Source organism: Hyaena hyaena, unplaced genomic scaffold (assembly GCF_003009895.1).
Source record: "Hyaena hyaena isolate Hyena2069 unplaced genomic scaffold, ASM300989v1 scaffold_91, whole genome shotgun sequence".
NCBI classification, from domain to species: Eukaryota; Metazoa; Chordata; class Mammalia; order Carnivora; family Hyaenidae; genus Hyaena; species Hyaena hyaena.
Window position 1 is genome coordinate 2,680,900 of NW_024080725.1, and position 26,296 is coordinate 2,707,195.

Genomic DNA, 26,296 nt, shown 5'->3' on the forward strand with positions numbered 1-26,296 from the left:
ATGAGAAGGAAACGTCATATTGTCTAAAGGGCTCAGTGAGTTCCCCTGGGGACCACCTTCAGGGACTTACCTATGAATTCCCATGGCTTAACCCCAAGCCTGGAGATCATAATTGAGAAACATTACAGGGCACTTTCTGTGTGCTTAAGCCTGGAGAGAATGCATTTAATACACTTCTGAGGAACAAATGAAAGACACTAAATTGTCACAACTTTCAAATGAGGTAAGGGACCAGCAAGGCTTTGAAGTCTGACTGGATTCAAAACCTAGCGCCACCATTTAGCTGTGTGACCTGGAGACAGTTGGCTTACTCTCCCTAACTCTCTGTTCCCTCATTCATAAAAAAGGGATAACGATAACACCTGTCCCAGAGTGTGAACAGGAGCCACCAGGGGCTGTACCTGCTCAGAACAGGGGCTGGGACACATAAGGCACTCCTTGTTCTCCTGGATGAAAGTTTTATGGACAAACTTACCCCAAGAAGGAAAAGAGGGCATGGCATAAAAATTCAGCTGAAAAGATGTTAACTCTGGCCCTGACCACAACAGAAGACAGGCGCTGATGCTAGTTTGTTAGGAAGGGGAAAAATCTGCATCGACATCTTCTGTCCTGGTAGGAGCGACTGCACATTTCACCATCCTGGGTTGTCACCAAGACACTTATGCAGATCCATTTCACCAAAGAAAGTGAAAACCAGACTAGATCATTCATGTACTCAGGGTTCAATCAGGAACTCAAGAATTCAGCACACTTTGCCTGGTGCACTGATCACGTGCTGGAGAACAAAGGCTGCTTCCATCGACAATAACGAAAATACCAGTACACACAGGAAATAAACACGGAACTGCCTCTAAGAGACCAAATAACCAATAAGCAGACTGAACTGTTCACTTATATAACAGGCTATTTAGAAGACCAAATAGTCAGCAAGATGCAGAAGTATACAGCTTTAACTTAAAAGGAAAAACCACCAGTTCATTCAGAAAAAAATCACCATTGCCGCCCCTGATTTGCTGAGAATTCTTTTCAGATGCTCCGGACCGCTGTGGAATAGGTGGTGGGTACAAGGTGAGTCACCCCCCTTGGGATCTATGCTATCAGGTAGACTGTCTCACAAAGGTGTCTTCTCACTGAGTCAAGCGACTCATCCAGCATGGCTCTAAGTTCATAAAGGACAATGGGTCATAAGGAGGTAGATCTGGGTTTTGATTATTGATCCTGATGGGCTACAAGGGCACCAGAAAGAAGTGTATGGCATCAGGAGCAGAGAGAGGCAAGTATTAAGACTGTGCTGCTGACCTATCACCCACCTTCTGGAGTGAGATTTTTATATCTGAAAGACCAGTTACATAGAGTTAAAATAACAGACTGGTGCAGTCCACAATTGCATATAACAACCTCAGGCCTAGGCCTATCTTATAAAATAACTTCGACCTGCCATGCTTATCAAAAGGAAAATATACAGTTTTACAGCAATTAATGTGGCGAAGAACTGAGACACAATTACTGGAGAACACAAAAGGCCTTTTGTGGACGTGTGTGTTCTTTCTAGAGGTCTTTGGGGATTAATGATTTGTACTAGGTAAAAGATATATGTCCATTTTAGCCTACTGAACCTAAAAAGAAAAGGCCAACACAGTATTTCTTAAAGGAAATAGGTTTCTCTTTTTGTTTGTTTTTCTTATTTCCTAAAAATTGTGAAAATACAAATCCTCACTGTAAGACAGAGGGCTGGTGGATAGGCAGCCCCTGGTGGCACCAGGCTCATGACCCCAGATATGGTACTGACACCGCCTTATGGTGACCAAATGTTGTAAATTTCTGCCCTGGGGTGGCATCAGGTCACATACATTAAGCAGCCTGTTGAGCCCAGGAAGAATGAAAATATCTGATTAATTAACAATAAACACTGTAAAGTCGTTTACCTTGGGCTATACACCTAAGCAGTTTATCAAAGAGCTACTTTGGGCTCGCTTTAAAGAAAGCACTGAAATGACTCACTTAACGAAGTCATGGCTAATATCTTCTTCCAAGCAGCTTTTTAAATTAACATTATCACCCCCAAACTTGAACACATTTCATTTCCTACACATTCTCATGATTTTATTTTTTCCCATCTTTGAACTGAATCACGTATGTCCTGGCCTTTGGTGAAATTAAACACAAAATGTCGAAATTCAATGACAAAGGAAAACCTCTGGATTAACTCTACTTTTCAGAAGCAACAGGCTTTGGCCAAGCGTCCCCTTAGGTTAGAAGCAACCACACAGACAGGCTTGCTGCTGGCAAGTGGTCACAAATGGCAACAGTACAGAGTGAAGTGGTGTTTTTTTCTTCCCATATGTAGAAAGTGGAAACTGCCAAAATTCAAGCATGCAGAGGAGGGCAACAGAGGGGAACTAGGGAAGAGGAAAGAAAGAAGAAAGGACCACAGGGACAGTAGAGGAGGGACAGCAGGTCATTCCGCCTCGCAGTGTGTGGGACAAGCATTGGGAGCAGGGCAAGGAGCTCTGCTCTGAGAGTCGGCGCCTACGGGTACTCACCGAGTGGAGGAAAGCCCCGAGCGGGGCTCGTATCGCGGCTGCTCTCACAGCTGGCATTGCGGCTGCACCCCTGACTCATGCTGGGTCGAGGGATACGGCTGCTCCGTGCTAGCGTGCAGCATGAGGGGTTTCAGAGAAGGTGAAGAAGTTTAATGAAGACAGAAAAACTCACAAAACGTCAGTTACATTCCGTTAACGTAATCATGACATTGTCCGCGTCGGGGGGGGGGGGGGGAGGTGTCGTCGTGAGGACTCTCCGCAGAGGCCTCACCGACCTGCATGCTCACAACAGGGGAGGGTCTGCGTAAAAACTCAATTACGCTCAGTGCTTCCGTGGGGTTTTGTATGAAGGTGAAGTAACACCTAAATGTAAGAACTGAAAAGAAAGCTTTCCGAAGAGCAACCAGGAAATACAAGGTCAAAAGCCTTTTTAGAAAATGATCAGTTTTTACAGCTTTAGTACAAACTTCTCAACAAGATGATAAAAGACTGAAGCCATTTTCATATACACTGCGCTGTTAGAAAGATAATTTACTCCGGGTTAAAAAACAGAATAAAGGCTCTGGTCACTAAATTCCATGAACTTACCTAATTAAAAGGAAGAGGGTTCACCTCTCTCAGCCTGGGCTTCCTTACAAACAGAGGTCCTAAAGACTGGCACAGCTGGAGAGCGTGCCCACTCCAAGTAAGTGTCGAGATGCTTCCATCATATTTAATTATCTAAACCAGCATAAATAAAGAGGTGGGGTTGCTATCCCTTTATTTAATGGTCCCAACATGTAATCCCTGCTTTTCCTATGGGAATCCAAATAGGTGTGCCTGTGGTCCCCTACTCAAGCACCCTTGCTTATCCGGCATGCCCTACACATGAGTCAGTAGCATGTGAACTGACAATCCCAATATTCATGCTAAAAGACCCCCCCGCTGACCTAAGAACAGCCAATTACGGTATAAGTATTCACAGATAATTTTATTATACTCATTTATTATATTGCAATAAAATTATCCGTGGATAATGCATTAACAATGACCATATTGTCATGTCATAAAATGCTGATGTCGTGTGAGTAGCTTACCTTCTACCATAACTGGGCCATAAAGCTCAGAAAAGACCATGATGTTTTGGGTTTTTCATTTACTTTGAGGAACAAAGACACAGAACTGGCAAAATACTTGGGAAAGAACTGGCAAGATAACTCCATACTAGCTGTGGGGACAATAAATATGCCCATCTTGAGTGGATCTACTAATTCTGGGCTGGACAGAAATATCTTCCCTGAAAACTGTGGAAAAAGTATCTCTGATGTAAAACCAGCCAAGTTTATTACAGTAACGGGCATGGCCTACGATTTCAGGGCTACTCCCCTAGCAAACTATAACAAGAATGTCTTACACGCCAGAATCATTAAATTCCCTGACAAAGAAGAACCCGGAAGTGAGAGGTCAAGCCAGCTCCCGCTGCGGTCTCTGCTCAGTGCTAGAGCTCAGTCTGGCCCTGCAGTTACGTAAGAGCCGCCCGAGTCCTTGGCGACGTCCTCGGTCTGCGCTGGCAAGCGAGGGAAAACCAAGCACAGGAACGCAATCAGAGCAATCAATCAAGATGGGCTTAGTGTGGGACTGGCTAGTGACTCCTACAGTCTCCTTCATTTTGCACAGTGACATGGAGGTAGGAGTTTCAGTCAGAGTAGCAGGTACTAGTGAGTCAACAAGTTCTTCATGATAATTCTAAACAGCTCCTATGATGAGGGCGGAAGCACATGGCCTGAATTTTAAAACCCTCAAAAAACAAGGGCACACCCACTGATACCAACACAGGAGAAGTCACCTAGAAACTAGGAAGAAACACTGCTTATCCCTCAGAGAGTCAATACCACATCCAACTTGTGAAATGACCTCCCAGGTCAGGAGACAAAGGCACTTTGCCTTTCGTGTCTCGGCCTCCCCCTTAGGAATGTTGGAAGACAGAGTCCCACCATCTAAACGAGAAGAGAATTGTGACATAAGGTAGTACATACGTGAGTACCTCTGAGTTCCTTGCTGAAAGGCATAATGAAAATGTTATCTTATTCCACTACCCACTCCAAAACAAATGATCAGAAATAATAAAAACAGTCCTGATCGTGTTTCACACATGCACATACTTAAGTTGAGCATTTTCTTATGGTTCTTGACTGACTACTTCTGACCGTTATCCTGCGTCCACTTCCTTCCTTAAACTAATGCACACACTCGAACAATGGGAGATCTCTGCTCTCTCCCAAGCCCAGCCTGCTTTGTGAAGGCAAAAAAGAGCATGAAAAGGGATAAGCAGGCATGATCTGAAACAACAATATGCATAACACTTAACAAGGTTTACCCTCCTACTATTTCAGCCAGAGAAAGCTTAGTCACCCATTCATGCTGACTGGCTTCTTTCACACAGGCTAGTAGTAACAGAGAGAGAAAGAATCCTGTTTATGATTTTCCAGACATCTGCCCACAGTTGACCAAAGCCTCCTTAAAGGGTATCAGTGGTGACAGCAAGAGTTCAAATGCTGGACAATTTAAAACACAAGAGGAGTAAAACCCACTTCTAATACCACTTCCAAGGACCACTCTCCAAAGAGGGTTTTAAGAAGTATATCCATGGATGACTTTTATAAAGACTAATTCATTAAGCGGTCAAAGCTAAAACACAGGTATCCAATCAACCTCATCCAGGAGTGCCAAAACTGTTCTCCAGGAGAATATGGAATGGGAGGGCCTAACAGAAGAGGAAGACATAATGAAGACACGCCTGCTGTGTGACTTTCTGAAAGCGGTGTCCTTAGCTGGTTCTGCGGTGCTGTGCTTACAGGAAAGTCTGACCGGCTTTCATTTCTTGAGACACGCTATACTTCTGTAGAGTTTTAAGGGAATCCTGACTTTTGCCTTTTAAGGCAGGGATGGGTCCTACCAGAACTCCTATCAAAAGCAGAAGTCCAAGAGGAATAATGAGAACTACCCTGAAGTAGGTCTACGGTCTGATACTTTCAGGTTTTGGTCTTGCACACAGGATTCTCATTTAACAGAGGACACTGACTACTATTAATTTTTGCTTTTTTTCAAAATATTTTTAACTAGAAAATCTGAAAACATTTTAAATGAATATCCACAGAATGTAAGCTGCCAAAAATAAAAAGTTTTTATAGCCTGAAGAGCCGAGTGGAAGAAGGAAACTAAGCTTCCAAAATGTAATTGCTATATTACCTATTTATATGGCTTTTTATTCATCAAAAACAGAGTAAAACTCCAAGATGAAACAATTTACAATCTATTCTACTTGGCTGAACAGTTTATGAAGCAATAAATTGCCAAGAGAAGAGAGTAGCAGGGTTTTGTTCTGTTTCTTGGTTATATAACAGGAATCGCATTTTGTTTTGCTTAAGAAACCTTAAATGCTAAAGAAGAAGATCATCTTTGGTGTCATTTTTATCACAGATGAAACATAGCTGAACTAAACATAATTTGTAGATAATTTGTAGAATTAATTCTCAGCGCAAATTCCAAGCCTAGTTTAGCAACGATTAAAACTATTAGTTTTAATTTTATTAGGCACAAAAGGAAATATTCTTGAAAGATGCTTACCCTTTTCCTTTAAATATTTATATTTAAAGTTGCTATACAATGAATCAAGTGTTTATAGACACACAGGCATATATCCCCAGATTGACTAAATGATCACAGCAGTGGACAATCTACCGCTAAAGATGCTAATATATCCGACACCCTATAAAATGAAATCTCTCCGCAGTACTATAGGAAGAAGTGGATGGGGCACCTGGGCGGCTCAGTCGGTTAAGCGTCCGACTTTGGCTCAGGTCATGATCTCACAATTCGTGGGTTTGAGCCCCTCATCGGGCTCTGTGATGACAGCTAGCTCAGAGCCTGGAGCCTGTTTCAGATTCTGTATCTCCCTCTCTCTCTGACCCTCCCCTGCTCATGCTGTCTCTCTCTCTGTCTCTCTCTCTCAGAAATAAATTTTTAAAAATATAAAATAAAATTTTATAATAGGAAGAAGTGGAAAGATGTACTCATTTATCTATCTTTTTTGATGTATATTCTCACCATGTACAGAAATTTCAATAAAATGCCTTTTTAAATCAGAATTGTATATATGATCTCTAACCTTTACACATAACTATTCCCCTTAATGAGCATGAAGGAGATAACTTTCTTCAAAATATTGTTTCAAATTAGGAACTCTTTGGAAGAGAATAGGTTCCTATTTAGTTTTTACTGATGGATGATGCTCCATAGAACCTCTTGTAAATGCTTATTAAAGTGCTCTCTTTTCAACGATCCACAACACAAAATTCATAGTTAAAACCGTGGAATACCAGATCCTGGAGGCATGTTAAACAACCTCAGGTGGTTTCTTTTCCAATTTCAAGAAGGTAAAAATGGCATCTTTAATAATATGCAAAGTAAAATCCCAAAAAAGAAAAACAGTTTTAACAGGATGAAACCAATCTGGATTACCAAAAGGTGTTCTATCCATGTAATTAACTACTGAAGAAGGACAGCCAAAACCTCACCACCAGATATGAAATCAAATGCATTTTCCAAACAAAACTAGATCCAAACATCCATGTTACAGCCTCTAATCTGAAATGTAGGCATTCCAGTCACGGCATTTCCTCTGGTTGTATCCACATGACTTATTATTGGATCCAGATAATCTGTCAGCTCAGGGACCACGCCATGTAACGCCAACAGATGCTGGGATCGTGTACAATGAACAAAACCTCTGCTTGAATACGTTTCAAATTTGCTTTGGAAATGGTAGTCAAACCAACTCCTCCCCAATCCACTTCTTCATTATGTGTCCCTGCCTCCTCGTAGCCCAGGCGGCCTGTAGGGACTATGGTGAGCCCGACCCTCCCAGTCCACCTTCACTCCTTCTGCCTCCCCCTGACCAACTTCCTTTGCTGCAGCCAAATGAACGACCTGGGCTTTCCCACAGCACATTCTGCTCCCTCCCATCTCACTGTTCCGGCACATGCTCCTGTCTGCCCGAGAACACCCTTCTCCCCGTCTCTGTCCCCACCAATCCTACCTCACACACCATCAAAACAACCTATTCTGGGAAGCCCCTCCTAGCAGGCAATCTGGGAGGAGTGGGGCAGACAAGGACCCTAAGCCCCGCCGTTTCTGTGGCCCCAGAGCACTATGTCACAGTATCTATTGTACTGTCTCATGTTTCCACCCTAAGACCACAAGTTCTTCGAAATCAGAAGCTACATCTATATTCTCTTCTGATCCTAAGGTTTAATAAACTGCCTGGTACATCACAGGAAACATTCCAGTGAAAGTTGTTGACGAGATAAGTAAATAAATGAGAAAGATAAGCCAATAGGAGTTAAGAATACAGCAGTCCTCTGATTTCACAGTAATAGATTTTTATCCTTAGAAAACAGGTGGAAATATAAGAGAGAGTATGAACATAGATTTCTCATAATATACTACAGAAGACTTCTTTAAATAGGGAGTGTATAATTTAGATTTGAATAGCATAACAGGTCTCTAAGGTGCTAAGAGTAATTCATTTAATTCTACGCTCTGTCACAAAGGAACTAAATACTATAACACAAAAGTATCAAACATTTGGTTTTAATTATTCCTAGTTTTCATGTTTGACCAATACTACATCAAAAGTAAACACACATGTTCTTTTGACTGTAAATTCCACCAAACAGGTTAAAGATCAAAATCAAAATAAATGTAGACACTACAAATTGCTTTTGGAAACATACGTAGACTAATGGTTACTTAGTGCTAATCCATGAAAAAAAGGATGAGAAGCAATAATGCTCCTAACAGTGAAGAGAACAGCCCTGCCCACTCCCCCAGTTCTAACATTTTGTGACAGGGCTCTCAGGGACAAAAGCCCACAGTGATGTAATTCTTTCCCATCAATCTGAATGGTGAGGCCCAAGTGTTTGTCAGTTGTAATTCAAACCTGAACAGGCCATAATCTGTAAAAAGCACAAATCAGAATGTCTTCTTTACACAGGCAAAGTGACACCCTCAATTCAAAAATAAATCTCTACTTCCAACATTAGACAAAGTCTTTAGTTCATAATACAAATGATGACCAAGTTGGGAATGATATTTCAAGGTCTTTGAGGATCCTTACCTAATCCTATCCGGTTTGGACTTGTTTCTCGGCTGCATCCCTGACTCCTGGGGATTTTGCTTCGTTTCTCTGAAGAGGGAGTCACGGGCGGGCCTCTCGAGGAGCCCCCAGCAAGGCTGCCATAGCCACTTCCCAACAATTTTCCGGGGGAACTTGACCGGCTGCCAGCTAAAAATGAAACAAAACAAAACTGAAAAATGGACGTAAATCAAGGAATAAACTATAATAATTTCAGAAGTCAGTTTATACATTAATTTGGATCAGATACCAAGAATTTCATAAGAAATGGCTTTTTTGTTGGTGGTAGTATGAATTTTTTTTTCCTTAAGTGCAGGAGCATAAAAGAACTTCAAATAACATAAGAATATGTTTATACAAAGAAGAATTACTGGTGGAATTCTAGAAAAATGACAGCAAGATTTCTGATTCAAAAGAGCAAGCTGAGTACGAACAGTTCCCTGTTCCGCAGCAAATTTCTACAGATAATCACAAAGGTGTTTTTTCTTATTGTTTGGCTTTTTTATTCTGTAAGCGCTGATATGCTGAAAATTTTAAGTATAACTGCGAAAATTGTATAAGAAGGTTCTTAAACATTAGTGGGAAAAAAACAGATCCAAGAACACTCCATTAGTTTAATAAATGGAAGAAAGAGGGCATGAAGATGAGGTAACTAGAAACATGGTAAATAAAAATCACAAATAAAATGGTAGGAATAAACTCAAATCTGTCAGTAATCAAAATAAATGTGGCTGGATTAAATTCATCTATTAAAATATCAGAGATTCTTGGATTGATTTAAAAAAATAAAATGAAATTCAACTACAATCTGTTAGTAAGAAACAAACAACATACCTAATACAAAACAACAAAATAGAATAAAACAGGATTAAAAAAGGACAAAGGATACTTCACACTGATAAAAGAATAATTGTCCATAAAGATAAAACTGTCGTGAACCCTTTCGTTCCAAATAACATAGCTTTGAAATATGAAACATAAAACTGATAAAAATATAGAAAGAAACTGGGAAAACCATAATTATTAATGTACCTCTAAGAAAGATAATAACTAATGAAACTAATAACTAATACACCTCTCTGAAATAGACAGGGCAGTTAACATGATACAGAAATGTATAAACATATGTCCCACACACATGTGTATATCCCAACAAACAGAAGATACCACCTTTCCATGCATATTACAAAAACTGGCTGTGTACTAAGCTTTATAGGTAATTCCAGAAGTCTGCAAAAGTAGAAATTATATGAACCACATCCCCTGAGATGTATGCAAGAGAATTAGAAATTAAAAACAAACAATACAGTTAGTAATTTTTATAAATGACTAAGTGGCTGGATAGCTATATAACCATTTCTCATGAGACAAAATTCTTTCTTAAAGAAAACAGTGAAATTTTAAAGACTGTATCGACATACCAAAATGACAGTCATTTACTTAGATAGGCCACTCTCCTTAAGTAGAGATGGCCATAAAATTCTCAAACATAGAGTGCATGTTATTATGTATCAGAACAGAAGTGACCCAGAGGTAAAAGCCTTAAAAGGAACACAGCCTGGAAATTCAACATACACACACATACTCCATCATTCAAATGAGTCACTAAGGTGACTAATCACAAAATTAGGACTTTATAATGACTTAGCTACAATTTATAGTGAGACTCATTATAAAAATCACCAGTACACATCACCATGAAGAACCTGTCTTAGGACTTATTAATCTTGCCCATAAACTTTGAGCACATAAATAACTTACTAAACTTTGTAAAAAGAGAAAAACCCATTTCAAACACTAGAATTTGAACATAACAGAAAAAAATGCAGAAAGATTATCTAAGCTCATAATAGAGAGAGAAATTAACATGGTGCAAGAAACATGGGGTGAGGGACAATGCTTAAAAAAAAAAAAAAAAAAGCAAGAAGAGAAATGGCTTACCACCAGCAGGATTAGCAGATCTGGATCCTTGATTATGAGAGCAGACCAAAGGACAGGCAAAAAGTGGATTAAAAGACAATAGCACAATACAGAAGGTCAGCATGCAACACAACACGAATGTCTTTGTTCACAAACACATTAACAAAGTAGCTATTTCTTCTAGGTCTTTTTCCTTTCGTGCACTTTTGTACTTACGCTGATTTTCTTCGTAACACAGTCTATTAGCACTGACTTCAGTTCTGTCCATGTAACATTTGTGAACTCACAATGTGCTAGGCGCAGGAGACGCAGAGAAGACCTCCAGAAGCACATCTACTCTCTCATTCTAAGCAACCTGAGAGAAGTGACGGCATTCTACCTGTTTATACATCACCGTCACCTTAAAGGGTGCTGCCTCCCACACAGGAAGCGCTCAACAAACTTCAATGAAGTCAAAGAAACTGCTATTGACTAGTTTCACCTGAATGTCCTATGCCAAATCTTCAAATACTGACATATTAACCTTCACATATTTAAGTCCTCACATATTTAAAATATGCTTGCTAACTCGTAAGGGACCTAAATCTAATGTTAATGAAATCTACTATTAACACTATCGATATATATGGATGTACTATTATACTATGGCTGCTAGCATTTCCACATTTGTAAAACATATAAATATGCTCATATTTGCTTCCTATTAAAATAACTATTAAAAAAACACTTAATTTATATGACTAAGTTTGAGGTCCAGCCTTGGTCATTTGCTGGTGTTGTCTCCCTTCCTAGGAGTGGAATTTGGTGAGTAAAATAAAACTGAAGACTTTTAAAGTGGAGCCCCAAGAGAGGGTGCAGTACTTCTAAGAGACTGAGGAAGTGAAGCTCTAATCATAGAGACTATGGAAAAGCTCTCTGCCAGAATGCAGTCTTCACCACCTGCTAAGCAGAGCAGCCAGGCTGGGGCAGGGATCCCCGCAGAGGCCGATGCCAATAGTGGCAGACATTAAGAAATGTAAAGTACTATTTAACCTCACTCTCCAAGAAAGGAAATAACACGTCATAGCTAAAGGACTAAACATATTTTATTAAATTCAATCTTAACATACTAACTTGGTATTGAGTCTTGAATATCTTTTGTCAAGAGACATTTCTCTGCAAGAAGACCTGACTCATGAGCGGAGTATGAGATCCATCTGTGACTCCAGGCACCACTGGGGTTCAAGAGGATAAGCAGAGCCTGGATACAGTTTCCCAGCTGGCACCCGCCAGGCCACAGCTGTACAACCATGTCGTGCCGGATACTGTGATCCGCTAGATGCCCGGGCGTCTGCCCCAGACAAGCCTGGCAGGAAAGTATGACTAATGTTCCACTCTCTTTCAGAAAGCAGATGCACTTGTTTAACGTGAGGCCTGGAGTTACCAGAGGGACACAGGAGTATTCACAAGGAGCTGAGAAAGGCATTCTAGATACTAAGAAGAACCCAACATTTGGCCACAGACAGAATATTGTTGACACAAGCAGACAGCTCCTGGGCCATGAGGGAGGCAGACACGGGTCCCTGGAGAGTGCTGTGCTGAGGGCCCGCATGCAGCTCCCGGGGAAGGGGGACCCTTCTCACCACACTCATCCTGCCCAGGAGAGATTGGGCCCTCAGCACTACTCTACATGCGCACAGAGGGGGCAGGAGACTCAGAAGTCAAGTGTGGCCGGGGAGGGAGACCCAGGGTGGTTCCTAAGAGCCATCTGAATACATTCCTTCCATCTACAGCTGCTTTCGTGGCCAAAGCCAACAAGCCAAGCGACTCGACACGTACAGACGAGCAGTAATGGAAGCGAGGGCAGCTGGGCAGAGCGGGAGCCCACACTGGCAGACGAGAGGAGCAGGCTGCGTTAGAACAGAGGGTTGAGGGGGACAGCTGTCAGTGGATTGCTTACTACCACTCGAACGAGAACTCCACGTTAAAATAATCCCCAGGTACTGCTCTTAAATTATGTCAGAGGGAGTCCTTATTGACAGTAAAATGGGTCATAGCCCAGATTTGTCTCAATTTGAGATGCTTGAGGAAAGGCAGAGAAACCACATTTTTATCATTAATCATTAATGCTTCAGAATACCAAATTTAAGCCACCTGGCAAGGAGACAAAAGTACACTCGAATACTCCATTTTGTAAGCTTACCCAACAAACACCGGGACTACTCACGGTACCTTAGAGCCACACAGATGTGGTTTTCTCTTGAAAGTATTATAAATATTTCAACTGCAGAATGAGCTGGTTGAACAAAACTGACAACAGAGAGTACAAAATATACTTCTTACGCTGGGACTGTGAAACCACTTTGGCGCGACTGCGGCCTCGATTATCGGGTGTGGTGGCGACGTTGGTGGCGCTCCCGGAGCTCTGTCGTCTCGTGCGGATCCGACCTGGGGGATGCAGCAAAGACGGAGTTTCCATAATGTTTCCAATCAGTGTCACCTACTCAAGAACACAACCCGCACCACGGACAAGAGGCACTGACTGGGCCACCTGCAGGGGGCGCCGGTCTTCCTCACATGCGGTCCTGACCCATTTCCCTGTGTGCACACCCGTGTATTCGACCTGCGTATGCAAGTCCTACAGATACGTTCGTAACTCCTGAGAGTAAGTCATGAACCTGGAAGGTGATTCTGTTTCAGTGATTCCAGCATATTCTATTTTCAGGTGACAAGATGACAGCTATTTGAGGATTTTTCCCCTCAATTTTTCACACGTGACATTTTCTGTTTTCTTATCTACAAATCCATCAAATTTCTAAAAGCAGAAAATATTAGCTATCATCTGAAGAAAAATACTACAGAAAAAAGAATAAATGCAAAAAAAAAACCCAAAAAAAACAAACCAAACCAAACCCAACCCAACCCAACCCTTAAAACTCAGCAATCAACATGGGGCACCTGGGTGGCTTAGTCGGTTAAGCGTCCGACTTTCACTTAGGTCATGGTCTCGTGGTTTGTGGGTTCGAGCCCCACGTCAGGCTCTGTGCTGACTACCAGCTCAGAGCCTGGAGCCTGTTTCAGAGTCTGTGACTCCCTCTCTCTCTGACCCTCCCCTGCTCACGCTGTCTCTCTCTGTCTCTCTCTCTCTCTCCTAGAAATAAATAAAAACATTAAAAATTAAAAAAAAAAAAAAAAAAACCTCAGCAATCAACAAAAGCTACAGCACCCTGGAGAATAAATATGTTTTGATATGCAGCATTAAACCTCTATTTTAAAGCATGTATGTCAACAAGTTTCAAGGCTGCTAAAGATGCGGGTAGAATCAGTATTAGGAGTGCCTAGAGAAACCACCTAAAAATAATGCAATGTCACAGGCATTTAGAAGTTTGCCACTGTAAGTAAAGCAATCTGTTAACTCCCGTTATTAAACCATGAAATCGTAAAAACAAAAATGAATTGAGAAATGCAAAATTGTTGATGGTCAGACTTAGAGATTGGGATTGATTAAACTTTTGAAAATTCCAGGCTTCTTGGTTTCAGCGGGCGTCCAGGCTCCCTCTCCTGCTGTAATTCAGTGAGAACAGCAGTCTGCCAGGGAAAACCCAAGCCAGTGGAGCTCACACTGACATCTCACCTTGTTCAAAACCACTTCCACCTCACTGTCGGAGAAAGCTGGCAGAAAATACACAAAAACAAATCCTAGGGCTTGAACAAAGTTCAAAAAAGGGAGGTAAGGAGCAATGAAAGTACTACATTAAGGAAAAAAAGTTGAAACTAGAAAGAATCAATGGCTTTTAACAGCAGTTTAAGTAAAAACACACATTCTAGGAACTGTACTAAGAGCTATATGGTGCTATATTAAGAGCTGTCTACCCTCGTAAGAACATATAATTATTCCCATTTTACAGATGAGGAAACAGAGAAATGGGGAGTAATTAATCTGTCCAAGGTCACACCACTAGTTTAGCTACCTGTGCCTGGCAGGCCACCTGGCTGGCTGACCTACAGGTGAGGACATTTTATATCCCTAAGGAAGTCACCATGCTGAATCAAGGTGATCACCAAGGCAAAGTGAATATGAAAACCAACTGAATCTCACTTCCTATTTCAAATTTACTATAAAATATTTGGGTCACAAAAAGATATTTTAAGTGAACATCCATACTCATTCAGCTTAGAAAATAAAAATCTTTGCTAATGTCTCTGTACCCTCTACCTTCTCCCAACATTTGGTCACCCTGATCCTAAACCTAGCATTCATCACCCTCTCGCATTTCTTTAAACCTTTAATACAGCGAGTTGCCTAACCAAGCAACAGATGGCATCATTTTATTTATTTTAAATGCTTTTAATTATATCATAGGGTACGTATTTTCCAAAACTCACTGTTTTGCTCAACATTTGTGAGGTCACTTATGGAATTGATTTTTCTGTAGGAGGTAAAGAACAGATCCATTTTATTTTTTCCAAGGACTATCCAGTGTCCAAATAAACTTTCCTACTGACATACAAAGCTGTCTCTGTCATTTACAAAGTACTTAAATACATGTGTGGACTGGTCTTCTTGTTTCTTATCTCTCTTTAAAGTCTTACTCAATTTTTACAGACTTATTCAAAGATGCCTTATTTTTATGACACATAAATACATTATTAAGTTACATTTTCTAACTTCTTGACAAATGTGAATTAATCTTTATATTTGAATCTTAATTCTGGGAACCCTGCTAAACTTTCGTTAATTCTACTAACTTGTACGTAGATTATTCGGGGTTATCTAAATAGAACACCATCTACAAATAAGACTTCAGTTTTTTCCCTTCAAACTCTACCCCACCATTTCTCTGCCTGTATCCCACGGTCTTAGGACATGTAGTCCACACCTACATGGGTTCAAGTTGTTGCTTTAAACCACATTTTTTAAAAAAGGAGAATTCTGGAATTTCACAGAAAGTATGATATTTCAACAAGCTAAGAAAACTCCTTTCTATTCCTGATTTGTAAGAATTTGCCAAAATGTTATTTTTTGATGCTTCTCTGCATCTTCTGAGATAAAAAGGATTCTCCTAACTGTGCTGAGCTCCACCAGGAAATTTCTAAGCTCTGAAAACTGAGCTAAACCCTCACACTCACGATGTACATACTTATATACACAAAACGTCCTGACTGTACCTTCTCTGCTTTAGTATGAAGGCTATGCCAGCTACATTAAACCAATGAGGGAAGAATTTCCACTGTTTCTTCTCAGAGTTTATGGAAGACGGGGATTCTCCAATGTTGCTTCCGATTTGCATTTTCTTATCCTGTCAAGTGAATGTTTAACTCCTATTTCATTAACTTGTATTCTTTATTATTTCCTTCCTACTCTCCTTTGGGATTATTCTGTTCTTTTCCTAACAAATTGGAAACAAACTCCTAATTCAGTCTCTCTTCTAATATAACCTTAAGGTTATGAATATTCCTCTAAGTACTGCTTTTGCTTCATTCCATAAGGAATGAGATGTAGTTCAACATAATATGTTGCTTTAAAAAAATACATTACTAGATCTTATTTGCTAATTTTTTGCTTTGGAAAAATAAGTTGGATCCATATTTCACACTAAGAAAAATAGCAAATGAACCTAAGATTAAAATATAAAACATGAAACCCTAAAATTTCTAAAAGAAAACATGGGAGAAATCCTTTGTAACTTGCATGGAAAAGTCCATTATAGCTAGGACTTAAAATTAAAAGCCATTAGAAGCAAAGCTAGATAAATTTGACTACTTAATTTTTTGTAAAACCTCAACATGACAAGAAGAAAATGATGAAAAAGTTAAATGACAAACTGGGAAAAATTATTTGCCACTTATATCACAAAGGGTTAATTTTTGAGCATATAAAAAGTTGCTAGGAATCAATAAGAAGTCTACAAACCAGTAGTGTGCTGGTAAATGTTTAATACTGGTTGTGGGAGAGGGTTCCTGCCGATTTGTGTTTTCCAATTTCCCTGGTATAAACATTCCCACCATGGCCAATTTCAGGCTACTGACATGAAATCAAATAGATTACAAAATGCCTGGAAATTTAACAATTGGCTCTCATGAACTAGTTGAAGACAGGTCTAGCACACCACTGGCACAGCCCAATAAAGAATGGACAAAGGAGGGGCACCTGGGTGGCTTAGTCGGCTGAGCGTCCAACTTCGGCTCAAGTCATGATCTCACAGTTTGTGGGTTCGAGCCCTGTGTCAGGCACAGAGCCTGCTTCCGATTCTGTGTGTTCTTCTCTCTCTCTGCCCCACCCATGCTCATGACATGTCTCTCTTGGTCTCTCAAAAATAAATAAATGTTAAAAAAAAAAAGAATGGACAAAGAGTAGAACAGTTAAGAGACAATAGAAATAGCTCTTAAAGTGTATGAAATATTGTTCAGTCTCACTCATAAGAAAACAAAATTAAAATGAGAATTTTAAAATGAGAATGCCACTTATCACCTATCAGACTGGCAAAAATCTAAGAATATGCTAATATTCTGCTGTGTAGGAATAGAATCACTCTCACTCAGTCATTGCGGAATGGAAATTAATATAGCCCCTACAGAAAGCTACTTGGCAATATCTATCACAATTACAAATGCATGTGCTAAATTTTAATCCAGTAATTCCACCTTTGGCAATTAATCCTACCTAATATACTTGTAAACATGCAAAAGGATGTATATAACAGGTTATTCATGGCAGCATTACTTGCAATAGCAAAAGTCTGGAAATCACTGCAATGTCTATCAATACAGGACTGGCTGGTTAAGCTGATCTGCATAGCAGAATGCAGGACAGTGGTGATCAAGAATGCCGAGGTCCTCTCTAATCTGAAGACACATTAAGTGAAATAATCAAGATGCAGAACAGTAAATATGCTACCTTTCTTGTTTTAAAAAGAGAAAATACGGGGCGCCTGGGTGGCTAAGTCGGTTAAGCATCCGACTTTCGCTTAGGTCATGATCTCGCGGTTCATGGGTTCGAGCCCCACGTCAGGCTCTGTGATGACTGCCAGCTTAGAGCCTGGAGCCTGCTTCAGATTCTGTGTCTCCCTCTCTCTCTGACCCTCCTCTGCTCACGCTGTCTCTCTCTCTCTCTCTCCTAGAAATAAATAAAGCATTTTAAAAAAATTTAAAAAAAAGAGAAAATACGACTTTTATATTGTTTCTCTATGCAAAGAAACTCTTAATAAAAATGAAACTAAAAGACTACGGTTGAAGGGAAGGAAGTGATGTGATAAGTAGGCAAATGAAAGGATGAGAGGGAGACTTAACTGTGTGCCTCTTCTATTTTCTGAGTTTTGAACCACAGAAATGTATTACCTATTAGAAATTTGTATTTTTATATATCGCTCACTCCAAAGGGGGAATTTGCAAATGTTTTTAATGTATTTTGAGGCTATTTTTATGAGGTCCATAAAAACTTGGGACAATTACATCTTTGTGATTTACTGAGTTTTTATTATATAGCAATCCACTTTAAGTAAAGGTTTTCCCGTATTTTTTGTTATTAATAGATCTTCAACAGCTTTCTTTTACGTATTTCTTATCCTTTGTTTTTACTTTATCTGTAGCCTGTATTTTAGACTTGACCCTTTAATTATCACATAGCTGGCTCTTTAAAAACAATCAAGTTGGGACACCCGGGTGGCTCAGTCAGTTAAACATTTGACTTCAGCTCAGGTTGTGATCTTGCAGTTTGTGAGTTCAAGCCCCATATCGGGCTCTGTGCTGACACCTCAGAGCCTGGAGCCTGCTTTGGATTCTCTGTCTCCCTCTCTCTCTGCCCCTCCCCAGATCATGCTCTGTCTCTGTCTCTCTTAAAAATAAATAAATATTTAAAAAATGTTTTTTTAAGTAAATAAAATAAAAACAATCAAGTCTGGGGCACCTGGGTGGCTCAATCGGTTAAGCATCTGACTTTGGTTCAGGTCATGATCTCACAGTTTGTGAGTTCAAGCCCTGCATCAGGCTCTCTGCTGTCAGGGCTGAGCCCGCTTCAGGTCCTCTGTCCCCCTCTATCTCTGCCCCTCCTGTGCTTGCATACTCTTGTCTCTCAAAAATAAACATTCAAAAAAAAAAAAAAAATCAAGTCTAACAAACCTTCTATTTTAACTGGGAAGTTTAGCTCATCTGAGCTTATTTTTATTATCTTCTATGCACGGTTACTTGTTTTGATTTTTCATTTTCCTTTAAGTCTCTGTTGTTTTCTTCTTTTGTCTTAATTTTTTAAGGACATAATTTACTATCTCTTAAGTAACGGTCTCATAGATTAAAATAACATTATTGAAAGCACAACTTCAATTAAATCATACTTTTGGGGAGATGGGAGTTTTAAAAGCCGTCCCTTTTTAAATTAAACTTCTTATCTGAAGGCAATTGTAGGCTCAGACGCAGCTGTAAGATGGGATACAAAAAGAACCCGCGAGCTCTTTGCCCAGTTTCCCGCCACGGTAGGATCTCGCAAAACTGCAGGGGAAAATCAGGAGCAGGACATGGATGGTGGCATGCTCCATCCACCTCATCCAGATGTTTCCAGTTTTATTTGTATGTAAACTCTGGCTTTCTTTTGTGGGTAGTCTCTTTGTCCCTCTGGCTGCTTCTACTCTTCTTTCTCAGGCTGTGGTCCCGTGACATATCACCATTTGTCTTGCTTGGGATTTGTGGGTTATCTGAGTCTGCGGTTTAGTGTCTTTCATCAATTCTGGAGAATTCCCAGTTGCCACCTCTTCAAATACCTCTGCCCCGTTCTCCTTGTTAAATGTCTTTACCATCTTCCATGTGACGTGATGACTCGGTCACGTTTCACAACTCTCCCTTTCCGCACTGTGCTCCGGATAGCACTTCCTGTCTTAAGTTCATGAGTTCTCCCTTCAGCTACACGGATTCTGCTGCTCAATTTATCCACTGAATTGCTAATTTTAGTAGTTTATTATATTTTCATTTTCAGAAGATCCATCTGTTCTTCAAAACCTACTTGGTCGTTCTTTATAGTCTTTAACTCCTTTTGCTTGTCTTTTCAAATTTTCTTTTCGTTTCAGGAAATGAAATGATTCCTTTTCTTGGAACTTTATAGGCTTTAAGATCCTGGAGGCCTTGAGTGGGTGCCACCCTACCTCCTGTCCTCCCATGTCCTGCACACCCATCACACGAAATACTCCAAATCTCTTGACATTCAGCCAAAAACCTCAGGGTACAAACCAGCCTGGATACTCACTGGCTAGGGTTTCTGTTTCTGCTTAGGTCTGAAGATTCTCTGTTTTTATTCTGTATCAGTGCTGTGTTCTTAACAGGGAGGATCTTTCAGACGACTCAATCCTACATGATGCTAAAAATAAACTGATTTCTCTTAAACATTTAATTACTTTGTATTACATAGAAGGTCCTTAAGTCCTGAAGGAGTAAATATGTTTGTATTCTTTTCCTCTGCTGCTTCTCACTCATTACTGATGCAATTATGGCTTAAGAGCCCGCATGTTTTAATCTGTGGGGACCCCGAGGAACCAGGTTTGAGGGTCTTCCTCTGTAAAAGTTCACCATTCCCGTCAGGCACCCTTGGGGGCTAGAAACCCAGGGCACTTTATTTCATCAGGCTGGGGTTTCCCAGACACCACAGATAATAAAAACTGAAGGTACAAGTTGCGGGAGAAGAGAGCTCAGTTACAAATTAGGGGAGGCTGGTTTTTCCCCTGCCTAGCGTGGAGCCATGAGATACCACATCAACCTGAAAATAAAGAGTTCTGTTTCTAGTCCACCTTTTCATGGATCTACAGCACCTCGGAAATGCTGGCTTGACACCAACCTTACCTCTCACCTGGGGCAGCACAGTGGCTTGTTTCCAGTCCCTGGGGGACTCACATGGGTTACTAAGACCTCAGAGCACCCTTAAAACCAATCTCAGGGAATAAAAAGGGCCTCTTTTGTGTTGTATTCAGATACAGATTTCTTTTGTATGTAGATTTCACTGTATTAATTTGATGACATTACTCTAAGTGCCATTATGTTTTAAAGAGATATAAAATACTCTGTGGTCTTTAGGAAAAACAAAGTCTATTCAATAAATGCAACAAAAAGTAAAACTATACTTCAGTTCTACATTACGACCCATTACTGACATTCATGTTCACTTATACTGTGTTATGACAAAGAATGAGTAGATATGAAAGAAAAACAATGGAAGATAAATAGAAATAAGAGATAGAGGCACCCAGGTGGCTCAGTTGGTTCAGTGTCTGACTCTTGATTTGAGCTCAGGTCATGATCCCAAGGTTGTGGGATCAAGCCCTGCGTTGGGCTCCGTGCTGAGCGTGCAGCCTGACTGAGATTCCCTCTCTCTCTCCCTCCGTCCCTTTCCCCCTACTGCACCCTCTCTAAAATAATAACAATAATAATAACAATTTAAAAATAAAATGAAAAAGAAGTAAGAGTTATTAGAGATCTGTCCAACAACAACAAAAAAAACCTCTGGAGATGGACAAGAAACAAGAAAAGCAGACCCAGAAAAAAAGAAGTGGAGGAGGGCAGCCTTTGACTTTCACGGGATACAGACAGAGCAGCCTTACTGAGTGGCTTTTTAATAAACCTGCTGCAGAATTTGTTTCCATCACACTCCCGATTCTTCCAGAAGAGCCAGCCCTCAAACTGGGAAACAAAACCTATGCACCCAGATTAACTTACAGAGAGGCATGGTTTTCCTACATTCAGACAAAGGCAATTAAAAAATCACTTAACTGGGGCGCTTGTGTGGCTCGGTCGGGTTGGGACTCCTGATTTTGGCTCAAGTTGTGATTTCACAGTTTGTGAGGTGGAGTCCTGTGTCCACGTGCAATGTGAGTACAGAGCCTGCTTGGGATTCTCTCTCCCTCTCTCTCTCTCCCTACTTACACGTGTGCACTTTGCACATGCTCTCCCTCAAAATAAACAGACATTTAAAAAAATCACTTATCAGATAGTGTCATGTCACTAGGGTTTCTGTCCCCTTTATGTTGCAAAACTTCAGGCAATCTCCATTTAGAGGTCATCAAGATTTAAAGTTCTAGATAAATCTCTATCGTCACACAGGGGCATTCCGGAATATATATCTGTTCTATAACTCCCAGCTTCCGGGCATAATTGAACCGACCTCAATTCATGAGTGGCATTTTTGATAAAATCAAAATTTGGGAAGTTGACCACTTCTAAATTCTGTTACCTACAAGCACTTCTCTCAAAGAACAAGCTTCCTCATGGTTTTTGAAAGATAAAACTAAAAGAATCTTAGCACTCTTTTACTCCAATATACAAACACCTATTTTTTCCACTGTGTAAAAGTCAGAGTTCTTGGATAAATATATAAGCAGTACCAAATGTTTTATTTCCCAATAAAACTAAACTAAAATCTAAATTCCTTTTCCGAAAGAGCAGACAAGGTTACATCATTTTTATTCTGTAATCTTAAAACCACCCATAGTTAAGCATGGCCTTTGACTTAATAACATAAGATCATCTATCCTTTGGAACGATCAATAAGTCATCAGTTCCCCATGGGTCATTCCAGCCCGATAGCTTTTCATTTAAAATTATCTGTTCTGGGAAAATATATGACTAAGGCATTTCCTAAACACAGTAGCTAAAACAAACAAAAACCCCAAGCCCCAAAAACAAACAACGAAAATAATACCAGTATTAGACGAGAATGTACTCATTTGACACAGCTGCAGCACCTCATCATAGGTTTTTCCCGTGAGTGCCAAAACCAACGGCATGAATGCTTCTCTCTAAAATGCCCCAAATTATTCAAAAGAAACCTGGAAATAAGCTTCTGTCCAAAAGACTAGCTTCTGTTGGTTCTTCACAAAAAATATTTTCTGACTAGTTATAAACGTGACAAAGGCTACTTGGTGTGTAGCCTAAGAAGAAACCCAAAGGAGGCATATTTTCCTCCATTCCTACCCTAACAACGTTGCCAGAATCCAGATGCCTTAGCTGAATTTAGAGCATCCAACTACTGATTCCAAGTCACAACTTTGTCTCCTCATGACAAAAGCACCTGTCTCTTCTTGCTTTGGGAGCTAGACAGGAAAATAATTTCATAGGCTTTTTAACAAATTTTTAAAAGGCCGATAATGATTCCAAAAATTGAGATAGGAAACTCGGGCCTAGTGAGGACTTTACTGCTGCCTTTCCTAACATCGTGCACAGCCCCTCTGAGTACCGCCAGGCTTCACTGCTCACACAGCCGGGCGTCTGCAGTGTGAGGTGTGTGGCCCCCCAGCACTGTGTCCTTTCCGTTTCGTGGGCACACAAGGCCCGAGGCACTGATGTCCGGCTCTCGACAGCCTGCACAGCCCTGGGACCCAGAGCAAAAGGCCCACCAGCTCCCCTCACTGTGCCCCTCTTCTGTCAGATCCTGAACCCTGTACAACAAAGGGCCCCCATCTCATTCTCCCACTTCTACTGGAAGGAGAACCAGAAAGAGACCCCTCGTTCCTTGTCCCCTGCACAATAACTGAGTGGGCAATCTTCTGACCTTGCTCTGCACTGGTAAGAAGAAAACGGATTAAAAGAAATAGAATTGAGAAATTCCTAGTGCTGGTTTCAAGTCTTATCACACAGGCATGTAAAATTATAGCACCTGGGGGGAAAAAAAACCAATCTCCCTTGGAACATCTTCACTTTCCTTTCTATGTTATGGAATTCTGCCCTCCACCTCGCTTCCATCTAGGCTGAGCAAACATGGAGGGTTATTTCTGTGGAAAGGAGAAAAGTGTGACTCCTCATTACTGGCTAAAAAACGCAGTCGCAGTCAGCCATGTTGGTCTTCCGCTCTCACAAAGGGGCTCCTCATTGTGACACAGGCTTCTTATCCACTTTTCATCTGGGGAACTTTTCACTTCACACACTTGTCCCACCCTAAGAACCACCAATGCCTGGGGCTTAACTGAAAATTCAGATTCTTTTGCCCTTTCCAAACTTGATTTTCAAGGGGAAGGACCCAGGGCGCTGTTTCTTTAGTAAGCTCCAGGTACTTTTTATGAGGTAAGTTTGAAGAACACAGACCTTGGGACTATGCTCATCTTTAGAAAAATTCCATTCTTAATTCTTCCCTTATGAGTCCCTGAAGAAGTAGTGTATTGATTAACACTGTGAACTGCACAGACAAGGAGAGACCCAGCCCACTCTGCAGGCTAGCCTTTTGGAGTGGCTAAATAATGTATGAAAGTAAACTAGCAATTCCCAGGTGTTCAATCTCAGGCTGAGGGTTGGTGGGTCTAAGCCACTATCTTAAGCACATGATGTTCCTCTAAATTTCAATTATTTGAGGCACTATCCTGCTCTCCAGGTAGAGCCTGTGCAAAGGGACAGTCTAGTCTAGCATGTGCTAATCCAAGAGCTATACAGACCAAAATGGTTATGTCTTAAAATCAAAAGACAATGCAGAATCAGGAAAAACTTCTGGAGAATGGCATAAAAAGAAACCAAAGAGGATCTGGATGTGTGTGTTTCGTTCACCATGCCAGAGCCTGTGTGGAGTGCAGAATACGACACATTTAATACGTGGTAGGCATTTAATACACGGTTGTGAGGGGAAGACTGAGGGTCAACGAATGAATGAGGTATGTGTCAGTGACACACATAAAAATGACACACGTGATTCAGTTGCATCTTTTGGGAAGAGAAAAGTTATTTTTTAGAAATTTCTATCAATTACCTGGTAGAAAACCTTTACCGGCCTTTAACCTAAATAAACAACACCGAATTTATTTTCAAAACAGGAGAGGCCCACAGAAGCACAAAGGTCAAGAAGAGGAAAGAGAAGGGAAGGGAAGCCCCGAAGGGGGTGCTTCGGGAGCACTAAGATCTGAGAGCAGCACCCACGGGATGGCAGGCAGCCTCCAGCATCCGGACAGTGCTCCTCCCCGGGCCGGGCCAGGCCGGGAGCCGGAAACCACGAACAGCACACGAGTGACAGACTCACCAGAACCACGACAGAACAAGGAGGGTGAGGAGGACTCGGGGGGGGGGGGGGCAGACGGGAGAGGGGGGACAGAATGAAGAAGAGTGGAGGGAACGTGCAGCGTGTCATGCGGGGACCCGTGTGGGGGCGAGTGGGCACCAGGCAGCACTCAGTGAGCACAGAGGACGGGTGAAGGCGACACACACCTCAGTCACAGAAACAAACCGCTTACCCTCCGCTTTAGTGGAAGTACCGTCTTTAAGCAAATTAAAAAACAAGGGAGGGGATAACAGGGAACAGTTAGTAACATTTAAAAAAAAAAAAAAAACTAAAAAGCAGAATGTTATTAGCTACTAAAAAAGCAAAAATACAATTTAAAATAAAAGAAAAAAAGAAACAAGTTCAACAGCAAAGCAGATTCTGAAGCAAGTACGTGTGCCTCGTATTAAAATCAGCTTAGTAGAATGTCACTTTTGCTTTTGGAAAACAAGCTAAAACATGTCAGCCTGGGGCAGTGCCTCCGTTGATACTGTTGGTTTTGGTTTTGGCCAACCCTCATCCTCTTCAGAGTCTCTTTTTCTTAGCACCAAGTACCAGCAGAATAAGGGGGAAACACCACAAGCTAAAGTACGGAAGAGTCCCCCATAGAACAGAGGCAGAAGGGAAGCTGAGAGAAGCTAGCTCTGGCAATGGCGCCTACCCAACTACACGGTGCGCAGCAGAAGCTGTACAGCAGGGTACCTGAGTCATGGCCTACGGACTCCATATCTTCCCTCATGTGTCTGGACTCTAGAAGTTCGGAAAAGATCGTCAGCTTTAATGCTACACTTCAGCACAGCTATCATGTGCCGACCTAAGTAGTAACTGTAACAATTTCTCAGTAGGATTATGTTAAACTTCCCGGGTGCTTTGTCGTTTTGTGCTTTGGACACGAGGCAATAGAGGCAGAGTTCTCGGAAATGCCGAGAGTGGGGACATTCCGGTCCCATTATCCGAAGAGCTAATGCTGGGCTGAAAACTTATCATCAGTGCTTGTAAAAGGTCAACCTGTACCATCAGCCCAGAAGACCCAGGTGCTTCTGCTAGCACTGAGGGGGGTCTATCCGGTCCATATTAAAATATCCCAAATGTGCACAGAAAAACAAAGACTACAGAGGACTCTAAAAGATGGTGTTTACTCGAGTTTTCAAGCAATGAAACAAATACTAATTACAGATACTCAAGTTCGAGCAAATGTATGGAAACACAGGTACAGATTTAAAAGGTGAACTAACATGAACACAGCTACTCCACCCTGGGAGACAGCCGTTCTGACATCCCCTTTCCTCGATGACTACGTACCAACCTAGTGTCATCAACACTCCACTGTACTGTCCCAGTAGTAAAATGGGAGAAAGGGAGGGCACTTATTGGCTGCTTTCCAATCAATATGTACCTGTGTTTAAGGTATTTGCATACAGAAAACAAGACTGACTTAACGAACATTCCAGAACACATACCTTTCACATTCTAATGTGTCTAGCACAATCAGTTTTTTTCACCTTAGAGGATAACAGCTTACAAAGGACTTCTATTAAAGTATTCAATGTATCCCGCTCAGGTGTCTGAGCTGGGTGACTGTCACCACAACTGATTACGTGGAAAAACCAGACTCAGAGATTGCATGGCCCGTTCAAGGTCCCCAGGCTAATAATCAGCAGCCCAGTAATCTTCCCTTGGTGCTCTGGC

General features: G+C 41.1%; 1 protein-coding gene across 10 annotated transcripts in view; it reads right to left on the reverse strand.

Moving 5' to 3' along the window:
* The window catches only part of CLASP1 (cytoplasmic linker associated protein 1), a 264,293-nt gene that overhangs the window by 70,488 nt on the left and 167,509 nt on the right, over nucleotides 1-26,296 (reverse strand). For 3 of the 10 annotated variants that reach the window (XM_039234898.1, XM_039234897.1, XM_039234896.1), the window contains exons 20-25: nucleotides 25,310-25,357; nucleotides 24,801-24,824; nucleotides 12,961-13,065; nucleotides 10,660-10,686; nucleotides 8,701-8,868; nucleotides 2,544-2,651 (exon numbers count right to left, since the gene is read on the reverse strand). In XM_039234898.1, the coding sequence (XP_039090829.1) occupies nucleotides 2,544-2,651; nucleotides 8,701-8,868; nucleotides 10,660-10,686; nucleotides 12,961-13,065; nucleotides 24,801-24,824; nucleotides 25,310-25,357 (480 nt within the window). The remainder of the gene's footprint in view (nucleotides 1-2,543; nucleotides 2,652-8,700; nucleotides 8,869-10,659; nucleotides 10,687-12,960; nucleotides 13,066-24,800; nucleotides 24,825-25,309; nucleotides 25,358-26,296) is intronic. The other 7 variants (XM_039234904.1, XM_039234903.1, XM_039234900.1 and 4 more) reach the window with 6 other exon arrangements.